At 42.7% G+C, this 14,429-nt stretch overlaps 1 protein-coding gene across 1 annotated transcript; it reads left to right on the top strand.

Annotated features, from left to right (window-relative positions):
• The first annotated feature begins 8,955 nt into the window (after positions 1-8,955).
• SWSAP1 (SWIM-type zinc finger 7 associated protein 1) lies at positions 8,956-11,855 on the top strand. Its single transcript, XM_014051972.2, has 2 exons — positions 8,956-9,220; positions 10,630-11,855. Exons 1-2 carry the CDS (start codon positions 8,957-8,959, stop codon positions 11,167-11,169), a joined length of 804 nt encoding a protein of 267 aa, XP_013907447.2. The 5' UTR covers position 8,956; the 3' UTR covers positions 11,170-11,855.
• The last annotated feature ends 2,574 nt before the right edge of the window (positions 11,856-14,429 follow it).

Below are 14,429 nucleotides of genomic sequence, written 5' to 3'. Positions count from 1 at the left end.
AGTTCTATGGCTACCAATTCTAACCCCTTTTTCCTCTCTCCAGCTGTCTACCCGTTTCTCCCATTTCCTTTTCACATCTTTTAGAACATTTTCCTTCTGTTCTAATCCCTTATTCACCTTCAATTGTACTAATATCTTCATGTTGTCGTCTTCTTGTCGTTTTCCCAATTCTACTGTCTCCTCCGCTCTTTCTAGTGATTCTATTCTTTCTTCCTTGACCTGTTCTTTACTTGTTGTTCCTTGTATTATATTTTCCATTTTTTTGATATATACGATCTACACAACCAAATAGTTCCTTCATCTCCTTGTGTTGTTCTTTTATAAAATCCTTAATGTCTTGATACATAAGCTCCATTTCATTGTCTCCACTTGCTTCCCTTTTAAAGTCAATCCAATTTAAGAAAAGAAAGCAGGGGTTTGTCCGTTCCAATCACTTAAATTTGTTCAACAATATTTAGGATCACATGGCTAAAGGTCTTGCTTATTGTACAAGTCTCCAGTAATTTTAGGGTAAATACTTACAATCCAGCAATTTAAAAAGTCCCAAAGTTGCACAGCTCCCCTTTTAGCAGCGGATAGCGTTCAAACTTCAACTTGGTACTGCCTCTCTGCATAGTTTAGTTTAGTTTAGTTTAGTTTAGTTTTATTATTATTTATAGGCCGCCCTTTTCCCTGAGGGGACTCAGGGCGGCTTACAAAATATAGGGAGGGGGGTACAAAACAGTAAACATAAAATAATACATAAGTAAAAAATAGTACACAACATTCATTCATCATTCGGGTGGGGACAGATTATCTGCATAATGGTAATAGTCCAATTTTAATTATTTTAAATTATAAATCCAGTAGTAGGGCAACATTTATAATTATAAAAACAAGTTCCAGATCGAATTCCAGTATTTTAAAAAAATACCATTTCAATACTATGTCTTCATTTTGAGAGTTCAATGTTCTTTTCCTTAATTTTCTTTTAAACATTTCTCTTCTTAAATATTCTGTTTTTTTTAATGTGCTTATTCCACCGCTAGCCAATAGTTCCAATGTGTTTTCCTCTTGAATTTCTTGGCGTCACTTTTCAATAAAAAATATTCTCTTACAAGCCACTCACTTTCTCTCCTCCTGCACACTCATAGGCTGTCTTTGGCTTCATGGCAGCCATGTTTGCTGCCGCTGCCCCCTGTCATCGGCTGAGGGGGCTTTCCTAATCAGGGAGGGGAAATGGGGCTCCCCTCTACCTGTTTGACAGTCCCCCTTTGCTTCGTCACTCCTACAGAGTGACTATGGTCCAAATTTGGACCCTCCAGTAAGGAGAGGTTGGAGCTGGCTGTGGAGTTCGCAGACTAGGCTACTGATGGTGCCAGAAGTACAACCGGAAGTCTATCACACTCCATTGCTGGACATGCTGTATTTCCATCTCAGTTTTGGCCTGCAACTCCTACAAGTTTTGTGGACAGATTCAGCCCACCATCAACCTCATATTACGGCCTGTTAGCAGGATGGCATATCATCCTGCAAAAACAGGACGTTTATCTGAGGTGTGCGTGTATGTGTGTATGCACATCACAATCTAGGACTGAAGCTTACCTCTGCTATGTAAGTTGCCTTGGCTGATTCTGAATCCAAGCATGAACAACGTTTATCTCTGCAACTAAAATACCCAATAGCCCAGTCTAGGCTCTCCTCCCCTATTACCATTGCTGTGCAGATCCTACAAATTATAAAAGCTGCTGCTGAGTAAAATTAGGTACGGAGAAATGGAAGTGAATCAAAAGGAGACTCCCCCCCCCCCTCTGTCTAATAACATGATTCCTTGAGGTCATCCAATGAACTTAATTACCCATGGCTTGAAGACAAACAAAAGATAGAATTATTCCATATAATTAACTTATTGAATTCATTATCACAACATGTAGCAATGACCACAATATGAGATGGTTTTAAAAGAGGATTAGTCAAATTCAGGGGAAGCAGACCTATTTCAGACCAATTGTCTACCTAATCAAGTGCTTCTTATTCTGATAGACAGCAAGATCTGAGAGGGAACTGTCATAAATAGTAACTTGCTATAGACCAGTGTTTCTCAACCTTGGCCACTTGAAGATGTCCGGACTTCAACTCCCAGAATTCCCCAGCCAGCGAATGCATTTGCTGGCTGGGGAATTCTGGGAGTTGAAGTCCGGACATCTTCAAGGGGCCAAGGTTGAGAAACACTGAACTAAGTTATCAGAACAGTGAGGTTGGCCAGCCAGAACTCCCCAAAAACAGTTGAATTGAATTGAATTGAATTTATTTCATTTATATGCCGCCCTTTTCCCCGAAGGGGACTCAGGGCGGCTCACAATCCAAGTCAAGGGAAGGGGTACAAATAAAGAATAAAAAGACGAACAAACAATACACAATTTAAAAAGCACACAACAACCATACCATTCGAGAGAGGGGGCAAAGGCTCTTTAGCCCCAGGCCTGTCGGAACAGCCAGGTTTTAAGGGCTTTGCGGAAGGCCTGGAGGGTGGTGAGGGTTCGAATCTCCACGGGGAGTTCGTTCCAGAGTTAAACAGAAACCACCCCCCTCTCCATCTGAGAGTTCCCTCCAAGGTATGGTATCTAATAGCAATAGCCATAGCAGTTAGACTTATATACCGCTGCATAGGGCTTTCAGCCCTCTCTAAGCGGTTTACAGAGTCAGCATATCGCCCCCACAGTCTGGGTCCTCATTTCACCCACCTCGGAAGGATGGAAGGCTGAGTCAACCTTGAGCCGGTGAGATTAGAACCGCTGAACTGCAGATAACAGTCAGCTGAAGTGGCCTGCAGTACTGCACCCTAACCAATGTGCCACCTCGGCTCTAGATAGATAGATAGATAGATAAGAGATATGGATGGATGGATGGATGGATGGATGGATGGATGGATGGATGGATGGATGGATAGATAGATAGATAGATAGATAGATAGATAGATAGATAGATAGATAGATAGATAGATAGCAATAGCAGTTAGACTTATATACCGCTTCATAGGGCTTTCAGCCCTCTCTAAGTGGTTTACAGAGTCAGCATATCGCCCCCACAGTCTGGGTCCTCATTTCACCCACCTCGGAAGGCTGGAAGGCTGAGTCAACTCTGAGCCGGTGAGATTTGAACAGCCGAACTGCAGATAGCAGTCTGCTGAAGTGGCCTGCAGTACTGCACTCTAACCACTGCGCCACCTCGGCTCTTATGGAGCCCAAGAGTGCAGAGGACCCTTGCCTTTCATAATTAGAAGATGCTGTTTTGAGAATAAGGATCCATACACTTTAGAATAAGTTAGCAATAGCAATAGTAATAGCAGTTAGACTTCTATACCGCTTCATAGGGCCTTCAGCCCTCTCTAAGCGGTTTACAGGATCATCATATTGCCCCCCACAGTCTGGGTCCTCATTTCACCCACCTCGGAAGGATGGAAGGCTGAGTCAACCCTGAGCCGGTGAGGTTAGAACCGTTGAACTGCAGAACTAGCAGTCAGCTGAAGTGGCCTGCACCCTAACCACCGCGCCACCTCGGCTCTCTTAAGTGGCTATTGTTGAAAACAACCAGAGACCAATATAAAACTCGTAAGTGGGTTGGTGGCATGAATTTAGGAAGAGATGGGGGAGGGATAGTCTGATTTCATAACTATAAAAGTCTACCCATTGGCACCCTGAAAGGAATTTCTTGTGTAACCTGGCAACCGGCTCAGCAATCACTAAGCAACCTGATTGCTTGGGCAGCACAATGGGTGATTGGCAGCTCTGACTGAGAGGCTGGAAGGCAGCCCTTGACCCAGGAAACAGCTACCGACAGTGGCGCTGCCTCTTCCCAGGGAGCCGTGGCCTTTTCTAAGGCTCCCGGTTCCTCTCTCACACACGGGCAGCTGTGATGGGGGCAGGTGGAAGAAAGGCTGTTTGCCGTCTGTGTGGGTGTTTGAAGACGATCAATCAAAGTACTTTCACTCGGAGAATCGGCGGATGCAGAAGATAAACAATAGTGAAGTTTCTTTTCCAATTTCCTACCGGAAGGTGGGAGCAGAAATTTTCACATAAACAGTAAAAAAAACAACACATAGAATGTTCCTTCTTTCAGAAAAAAACCTGGAAGTGTTTCAAAGCATTAGCTAAAGCCATTTCTTTGAGATATAGATAGATAGATAGATAGATAGATAGATAGATAGATAGATAGATAGATAGATAGATAGATAGATAGATAGATAGATAGATAGATATAGATAGTGTCACAACCCCTGGTAAGCCCCAATTATGGGAGGAAGCTAACTGCTTCCATCATCTGTCAATCGGCTCATCACAAGAGTCCATCACAAAAATCTAATAGATACCTTTCACCCTGGCTTCGCTGACAACGGATAAGAGCCTGTGGCCTAATGGCTAAGAGTTCTGCCTAGTATGTAATACAGCCCAGGTTCTAATCCCAGTAAGGGTATGGCTAGCTGATGAGAGCTAAATAGCTTGAAATAGATCTATACTAGTCTCCCTTTATTTATTTATCAGCACAAATATAACACACACACACACACACACACACACACACACACACATATGTTTATTTATTTATTAAAGTAGTTGTAATGCTTTTGCCTTCTGCCAAGCGAGCAGTCCGAAAGCACGTAAAAAATTCAAGTAGAAAAATAGGGACCACCTTTGGTGGGAAGGTAACAGCGTTCCGTGCGCCTTCAGCATTTAGTCATGCCGGCCACATGACCATGGAGATGTCTTCGGATAGCGCTAGCTCTTCGGTTTTGAAACAGAGATGAGCACCGCCCCCTAAAGTCAGGAACGACTAGCACATATGTGCGAGGGGAACCTTTACCTTTACCTTTACAATGGCTTTTGCACCATATCCTGATTACAATGAAGCCTAATAAGATGAAATGCTATAGAAAGTGTATCAGTTGGTTACAAATAGACTTTTGCGCATCTCTTCCACAGTCAAGAAACATAGTTCATGTTAACTCGAGCATTTTAACTCAAATATTCATACATGTCACCATCATCATATATCCATTTTCATCTGACTATAATTATTACACTTTCTATAGCATGTAAAGAAGGATGTTGTATTTGTTTTAAATAAAAAATAAAAAAACTTTAATTAAAAAAGATGAAATGCTGTTGAAGTCAATCCTTCCTGTTGCAAATTTGAAATACTTAAAAACGCTTACATACAATCAGTACTGTACTAAATAAAAAGTATTAGAGTGGGAGTGACAATACTGCATTGGAATATTTTGATTCTGGAAAAGTATAATCAAAAATTGAAAACAGAGAACATCTTCAAGTCCAATCTGGAAGTTTCTGAGCATATCATTTCTAGAATAAAATGAAGAGGGTTTTATACAAAACAGCTTCCAATGCCTCTTCTCATGTTCAGAGTCATCAAGTAAAATTTTAGTATAGGTCGGTGACCCAGACTTCATTAAAATGTATAATACAAATTATAGCATGCATGATAAAAATAAATGTTGTCATATTTTGCCTACTTTGTTGTAAACAATGCACATTTTCTACAGGCTACAAACACAAACCTGGCAACAGGAAAAATTATCTTGGGATATTTATTTGTCCACAGAAGCTGCACGTAGAATACTTTGGGGCTAGGAAGAAATGGTAGTAACTCACTGTAGATATTGGTAAACATTACAGTACAGCAAATATGACCCTGTATTTGCTGTACTATAATGTACTGTACTCCTATCTTTGTAGAGATAAAGTCTTTCAGTGTTGGGAAATTGGCTCTTATTCTGTTTTGCCTGGCAAAAAGGTTTTGCCAACAGGTTTTGTGCACCAATGGACAATATTAATTTATTTTGGCTGTCTCACTTTTTTTCTCATTAAATCAGTTAGGGTTAATAATCAGTGATTGAAAGATATCTCTTGAATGTATGTTGGTGTTTTTGAGTCAATTATGACTCCTGGCGACTGTCTGGACTAGTCCCTGCAATTTTATTGGCAAGATTTGGAAGTGGTTTGCCCTTTCCCTTCTTCCCAGGACTGACAGAAAACTGGGAGACTGAGGGCTCCAGTCTTGCTTGAGGTATGAACCCAGTTTTTAACCTGGTGCCTGAACCACCGTACCAAACTGGCTCTGGCAAAGGTTATGTACCCAAAAACGTTTTGGACATGAGTTAACACTAGTGGTGAAATGTTGTGATATTTATCTTCCAATATTGCTGATGTATATTAAATCACAACAGAATAAAGCCCTCTAAAGTTTGTAAGTTGGGCACTTAGACTTATATACTGCTTCACAGTGCTTTTATAGCCCTCTCTAAGCAGTTTACAGAGTCAGCCTCTTCCCCCCCCTCCCCAATCTGGGTCCTCATTTTACCCACCTCGGAAGGATGGAAGGCTGAGTAAACTTTGAGCCTAGCAAGATTTGAACAGCCAAATTGCAGTCAACTGGCAGTCATCAGAAGTAGCCTGCAGTACTGCATTCTAACCACTGCGCCGCCATGGCTCTTTGGTATGAGAATATAATTGAATACAATTGGTATATTCTGTTTGTAATTCTATGTCAACAATTCTTTGTTTACAAGCTATCTTTGCATAATCTTCCAGGTGCATCAGCATCTCACTGGAAAACCCCAATTCATCGTTTATTTGGAGTTTTCAAGAATTATCTGACAAGATATTTTGACCTTTATGTTGAAAATGAGCTTCTAGCCAATACCTAAGTATATGCAGCCCCTTTTTAAATTTTTTTATAAAGTTCCTCCAAACATAAGAGCAGTGTTAGGTACACCTTTTGCTACCTGAAATAGCTTTCTTAGGAAACCAGTTCAAACTTTCTCCAGTTTCTCATATTTGATTTTTTCAGGAGTTTGTCAACCCTACACTTAACGGGAGAATTGCTAATAAAAGCTGAGACACGTTTCAGATTCCTCTTGTTTTCGTTTGTTTGTTGCAAACTTCAAAGGGGCTCATGTAAAAACTTCATCTAAAAAACATTTTTAAAAGAAATCAATAATAAAAACATGAAACATTATACAAATCAAATAGGCATAGATGTAGCATTTCAGTGGGAGCTTTCCTCTCCTCATATTCTAAATGATTTATAGCAGTTTGAAGAAGGTAACGAAGAAATCGTTGGTTTTTTTTTCATGTTTTCCATGAGGTGGGATCATAGTATTTCTCAACCTCAACTAGCTGTCTTCTTACAGGAAATGGGATTTAAAAGAGTGAGTGGGAGAGGCAGCAGATAATGGTTAGCAGCACACACTAAGTAAACTAGATAGGATGGTTAACTCAGGGAACTGAAGATAAAAATATAGGGTTCACCCCAAATTAAGAAAATAATGCCTGTAGAATAAAGGATCCTCCTTCAAAACTTTGTAAGAAGCAGCTAAGAACCATCACTAAAAAAGTACACTTGTTTTTGTTAGGAAAGATAAATTTCTTCATCCATAGATTGTTCTTTTAAAAAATCCTGTGCTCACAAGTATAATGATAGGATATACTGAGATATGCTATTTATTTCACCCTCTGTCATGTCTACACACTTCACAGAAGGCAAAAGGGTAGACTGACACTTTTAAAATAATTGTGAGCCACAAAGGAATAGGTTTGGCGACTAGCAGCAGAGCCTCCATGAGGTCTGGAGACATTGGGAGATGCTCAGCAGCATGTCTTTTGAAGCAGAAGGGGCTGCCAGAACCTAAGCATTGCTAAATTCTTACTAGTGATGGTGAAGTTTGGTGGTTATTTTTCAAAACTCACTGACAGGTGGCCACAGACTGTTTATTATGTTTGTTAGGGTTAGGTTCTGAACAACCTTCATTATCGAAGCAGGCGTTCTTATACATTCTCAAAGGCAGCATTGCAACACGGAAATACTAAACACATTTCTTAGTGGTGACCTTGAGGACAAAGCCTTATAAGGAGATGGGGTCTTACTTCTCCTTTTGTTTATGGAGTACGTGTCATTAATGAACTTTAATTGAACCTTGGACTTTTGACATAGATTTTGACATAGGGACATCCTGTGGTTAGGCACTGGCTTCCTGTTCTTTTGCAAGCTGCAGCTCTGCCTATGTGGCTTTAATATAGAAGTAAAGGGGGCTCTAAGAGGCTGTCCAGCCTGACCCAGTAGGTTTCACACTTAATGTCCAAATCTCACTTTACGTCTGCTTTACCATGACCAACCAGATGCCCTGAAAAGCCATGGTATTATTAATAGTAGCACAAGTACTGAGGCACATAATGCTACCATCACTGTGGTCTCCTTCCCATTACATGCGCATGTAGTGCGGACTCCGCCCCACTATTCTGCCAGGATCCCTCGCACAGCCCGCCTTGTCCATGTTTCTGCTTAAAAACCCTGGTTCTCTATCTGGCCAAGCGCTTCTGGGGAGCAGCTGCATTTCCCCCCACTGTGAATCGGTTGTTCCCATGTGGGTCTCCAACCTTGGCAACTTTAAGACCTGTGGACTTCAACTCCCAGAGTTCCTCAGCCAGCAAAGCACACAGCAAAGCTGGCTGAGGAACTCTGGGAGTTGAAGTCCACAGGTCTTAAAGTTGCCAAGGTTGGAGACCATGTGGGAAAGCATCTCGGGCAGCCACGTGCTATAAAAGAGTTAGCAAACTTTCCCGCACGAGGCTCCTCCGTAATTTTCGGTAACGGTTCTTGGAGCAGCGCTAAAAAGAAAAAAGAAACTAATCAAGCGCCCAAAGGAAATGAAATCGATAAAAAGGCAAAAATCTTTTAAAAGGCTGAAGCCGCGACAACCAATCAGCGCCCTTCCCTCGAGGACGTCCTTTCCCGGCGTCACATTCCCGAAAGTCCTAAAAACGTGCACGTGGATTGGCCGCCTTTCGGTGACCGTCGTTTCTGATTGGCTGAAGTCGCGGTGCCTCCTGAAGTTGCGGCTTACGTTGGCGCCATTAATCGTCGGCCGACTCCGCTACATGCGGGCTTTGGATTGGTTGCTATGCGGCCGGGCCCTTCCGTTGCTATGGCGGCCTCGTCGCTGGAGTTGGAGATGGTGGGAGCCGGAGTCGCGCCGGTTGGGTCTCGCCCGCGGCCGCTGCTGCTTCTCGGCCCTCCGGCCTCGGGTCGTTCGGCGCTGTTGTTCGGCGCAGCACTAGCGGGGGCTTCCGTGGTCCCCTCGGCTCGAGTGTTGTTCTTGGCCCCGCGGCCCCTGGAGCGGCTTCCGGGCGGGAAAACAGCTGGAGGAGGAGGAGGAGCGATCCAGGTGTGGATGAAACGGGGGCTTTGCAGGTCTCAGTCCAGGTGGAAACGGGGAAGGGTCGTTCCTGCGATATGCAAGAAAAGCAATGTATCTGTAGGGATTGGTGGGGATTTACTGGGCTGTTATTTTGCGTTGGAGACGTCTTTGTTATGTAAAGGGACTAGCTTGGCCTTCTCAATGGCCCATTGACAAAGTGGGGGATGGGCAGGAATCTACAGGCAGCTATTCTTTTAAAACATGTTTTTCACACCCAGAGAAATATTCTGCCTTTTTCAATGTTTCCTAGGATATTTCATTTTTTCTGGGAGAGGGCTGGATGGTAACTTCCCACACAACGTTTCCTCCTTCAGGTTTTCCTAGGACTTTATTCGTGGGGTGAGACGTATGGCCAGAATTTTGGGGTATTTAGCTTCATTCTCTGGGGACTCCATAAAGTTCAACCTATTTTCTCTATGTTGATTAATCACATTGCAGAAAATTTGGAAGAATATCGGGGAGGGAAATAATTTCAGTTGTATTTCAGAAAAGTATTTATAGACTTAAATGTGTTGTAGGAAGTTATCACCCAGCCCTCTCCCAGAAAAATGAAATATCCTAGGAAATATTGAAAAGGCAGAATATTTCTCTGGATGTGAAAAAGGAAGAAACATGTTTTAAAAGACAGAATAGCTGCCTGTAGCTTCCTGCCCATCCCTACTTTGTCAATGGGCCATTAAGAAGGCCAAGCTAGTCCCTTTACATAATAAAGACTCCTCCACTTCAACTCCAGGGGGATGGGATTAAGGAACTTTACGGCACATGGCATCTGAGAACTCAACCAAATTCAAAACACAGCCTAGAGAGTTGCCCCTGCATGGCCCCATGGGAGTCTGACAACCAATCAGAATACATTTCTTACACAGGAACAGGAAACAGAGGTGGGACTGAACAGGTTATAAAAAGCCTAGCAAGCCCCTCCCTCAGCCCTTCTCTTCTTCTCCACCAACATTGAAGCATGTGATCACCTTTTCTGTTCAGGGCTCAAGCCATGAGGCTTTGTCCACCATTAAAACCATCTTTCCAAGCAGCCTCCATGTCTCCAGTGTCTTTTTCCCTACTTGGAGCCGAACCCAGAAGGACATTTCTTTCATCAGTGTCTCAAATAGTTAATACATAGAATGATGTTGAACGTCTGTAGGTATAAATGCACATTTCCTGTCATTAGCTTGCTGTGGGGATGGATTTCAAAATTAGTTACTCTAGCCCAGTGCTGGGTATTTATTGCAAGATGTAAAATTGTGAGGTTTCAGCTTTTCAGTATCTGCCATGATTCAGGGAAAGTGGTTTTTTTTTTACGAAGGCTATCTTGATATCTACCATGACTTTGTGTCTAACACCCTTGGTCACTAATGTCTTGTTGTTTTTGTCTCAAGAAAATCCATTTCCTGTACCCGTCTTCCTTCCAGGAGCTACTTCAGCTGTTGGCCTCCCTGCATCACACCTTACCCAACAGCCCCTCCATGATTGCTCTGGATGGTTTGGAAGAATACCTGAACGGCTGCTCCAGCGCCTATACAGCAGCCCAGCTTGTAGCTCTCTTGCTGGACACATCCAATCATTTCGCTCAGAAGCGCCATTTGTCTGTGGGCTGCCAGCTGATTGTTTCCATGAAGTTTCTGGGAGAAGCCGGGGAAGAAGCAGAATTTTTCTCAGCCATTGAACGCTACTTCCCAACAAAACTGTGGCTGCATCCAGAGACTGGGAAAGACGGCGGTCTAGAGAATCAAAATTTAACCAGGCTGATTAGGGCACAACTCCTCCGGCCAGGAACAAAGGATCAAGAATGGATGGTGAAATTTGATGCACAAGGTAGCATGACAGTCTTTCTGTTGCCATGCAAAAATGAACCTGAGAATGAAACAGTTTCTGAAAACAGGCCGCCTGATTCTGAAGTTGGTAGCACTCAGACTTAAGGACTTCTGGACAATATTTTGATCTACAGCAAACACACCTTCCATTAATACAGAATGTGGTGTTTTTTTTTAAATCGAAGTTTGAGTTTTTCATTTAGACTGAACTGGCGAGTTGACAATTTAAAGAAATGTAATCAATTTCAGTGTTGCACAAAGTTGGAGGTAGCTTGTATGCTACTTGGTCAGTTAGGAGAGTATTCTCTGCACTGTGATTCCTCTGGAAGGGGTGGTGGGTTGGGCTGCTCCAGTTTCTTAGCATTGAGATGGATTTGTTAGCCCTTGGAAGGAAGGAGGGGGCCCCATAAAAGATTGTATACCCTGCACAGTAATTGTCCTAAGTTCTCTCAAGAAGCTGTGTTGGAGAAGCCTTCTCAAATATCTACTTGGAGAGAGTCAAAAGGGCTTTCTGGCACTTAGGCCTTCAGCTGCTATTTGCAAACTGCCTGGAAATGAAACCAGATTATGGAATCCCTTCTCAGATTTTAGCCCCAGTCTTTGGCTAAAGTGATGGACCGATATTCATTGTGCATTATGTTTACATGGACCCTGATCGGTGGGTTTTCCTGCTTATCTCCACTGAATCAATAAAAAGGCCATTCCTTTCATTGCTCTATTAATGAACTGGTAAAAAATACTTTTAATGCCACAATTTCACACACACACACATACTTAAAATGCAGCTTTTGCTTCTGTTCTGGTAAACTTGTGGGGGGGAAAAGCAGTGAAAGACAATGACTAGACATGCAAGGATCTTCCACTAGTCGATGGGAGCGGAGGGGGCTGCCTGCAGTGAGATGGGACAGAGCAATCAAGCCAGGCAGCACATGTATATTGTTTTTCTCTAATTTTTCTTTAAAAATAGGATAAACCGAATACATTAACAATATAGTGGAAATACACCGAGGGGAGGAGGAGTAGGAAAGAAGAAAGATGGAGTAGAGAGGGATAGGAGAGAGGATGGGAGGGAGGGTGAGAAGGAAGGGAGGGAGTGGATCGGGAGAGAGGAGTGGTAGAGGGCGTGGGGAAGTAGGGTAGAGGGGGATGATGGAGGGAAGATAGAAAGTTGGAGGGTGGTGGTGGAAGAAAGAGGTGTATGGAGAATGGAAGAGGTATATTGGGTTTCTATTTTCTGGGGCATTGTTGACAAGAGGAATTGATGCAATTATTGTTTAATACTGTATGGTGTATACATGTGAGTGTATGAGAATGAAAATAAAATATACTAAAAGTGTTAAAAAAAAAATAAGCCAGGCAGCACCACGTGAGCTGGCCCAAGATAGAAAACTAAGTGTCAGCTTTGAATGGAACCTGGCAGGAGCCGTTTCTCTATTCCTCAATTGCCACACAGAGAGGGGAAGGGCAGGAGGATGAAATGCATTGCTAGACAAAAGAGAACTTTCTCATAGAAGCCATAGAAGTCACCTCTACAGGTGGTGGATAGAGAGAGGGAGGAGTGCCTGGAGAGCCCCCCAATTAATCTAATTGGCCAACGTAACCTGTGACCTTTGGAGAGGGAGTTATTTCCTATTATACTGAAACCACGGGAAACATTTAGAGATGGTTTTCCATTTGATTGTGCCAATATGATGTACCCAATAAAGAAGTTCTTAGAGGAAGACCTTAGCCTCAGTATTCTGATTTGCTTGGGTTCGCTAGGCGGGATCATGACATTAAGTTTGAAGTGAAGCCGAAAAAGATGAACAGAAATTACTTTTAAGAAATGGGGCAAGGTCATCGTTCATGACTCCTAGCGCAAGACTCTCCAAACTTTTCAATCCCTTTCAGATGATTCATTGATCCCCCCCAAATTATATGAAAATAATAAATTCAGTACTATTACTTTTAATAGCCACTACAAGTAATATACCCTTAGTGGTTCCACTGACCTTTTGGAGTTGATATTGCTCACTTGAGGAACCTTGGAGGAATGGCCATTACTATAACCTTCCCCATCTAAAACTACCATTTGTACTTACAAGCCCATCTGTGGATAAGCTTGAGTCTTGGAGTTTTAACCAAAATATCGACAACATGCCACTGCAGTTAACTGCCCTGCATTTCTCATGGTATTTTGATTAAAAATTGGAGCATGGGACTTAAAAAAAATAATTAAATTTGTAATTGTCATCTGTAAACCACCCCAGTCGTTTTACCATGTCTAAATTTGATTGATTAAAAATACAAGGGCATCCTTGAATAAGCTGAACCCAAATTAATTTGGGGTATGTTTGGAAACTAAAAAATGTAAGCTTCTCCACAATAATATGTGGTGGCATAGCCTTCTGCCTGTACTAGACAAACGACAGGCAGGTTTCAGGGCTGGGATCCACTTGTTCTCAATCCAGGCCCAGAGAACCCATGGCCAAGCTGTGGAAGGCAGTGTTTTCGCCCTCAGGCTACACCTGAGACAGACCAGCCGAATGGACTTGCAAAGTGTGGATATTATTTTGATCTCCGCCTGATAAAAAGATCTCCCCAAGTTCTAGGCTGAAAGTCATGTCTTGGCTGTCATCCAATATCAGCCAGCGGAGCTAAAAAGCTGCATTTCTGATAGTGACTGCAGAGAGGCTTCTGTTAACGTTGATAAAAAAATAAACTATCATTAAGCAAGGCCAAGCCCGCTGCTGTTCAAAGGGTTTGAGGTTAGGTGTAACAGTTTTCTGAGTGTAAGATCAGAAGCCGAAGTCTTCAGAGACTGCCTGCTTTCATGCCTTCCGCTGTGCTTTTTGCAAGATTGAAGGAAACCTGTGAAATCAAGAGTGTGCCAGCCAGGAGTTGCTTCTCACTGAGTTCCAGTAGATTTGAGGGTTACTAGCAAGGCTGGGGAGGTTATTTGGGGAGAGAAAAAAATGGGGATGGGATTGATCTGTTTAACATCCTAATGGAGTAGAACAAGGTTTCTCAAACTCAGTTAAGATGTGTGGAATTTGACTCCCAGAATTCTCCAGCCAGCATGAGATTGGACTATGTCAATAGGTGTGTGCGTGTATGTATGTGTCCAAGGGCAGTGGTCTCCAACCTTGGCAACTTTAAGACCTGTGGATTTCAACTCCCAGAGTTCCTCAGCCAGCATAGCTGGCTGGGGGATTCTGGGAGTTGACGTCCGCAGGACTTAAAGTTGCCAAGGTTGAGAAACACTGGTCTAAGTTCTATTGCTTTATATGTCCTTCAGTGTGGTTCTCATGGTAATGGATGTGATACTCACAGCTGAAAAGATGGTTTACAGTCATCTGTTTGGCTTATTTAGTGTCTGGGTTTGC

This window comes from Thamnophis sirtalis, unplaced genomic scaffold, assembly GCF_051295495.1.
Source record: "Thamnophis sirtalis isolate CommonGarterSnake01/CBP01778 unplaced genomic scaffold, rThaSir2_p1.2 scaffold_3, whole genome shotgun sequence".
NCBI lineage: Eukaryota > Metazoa > Chordata > Lepidosauria > Squamata > Natricidae > Thamnophis > Thamnophis sirtalis.
The sequence above is the reverse complement of the archived record's forward strand: the minus strand, read 5'-3'. Positions and strand labels throughout refer to the sequence as shown.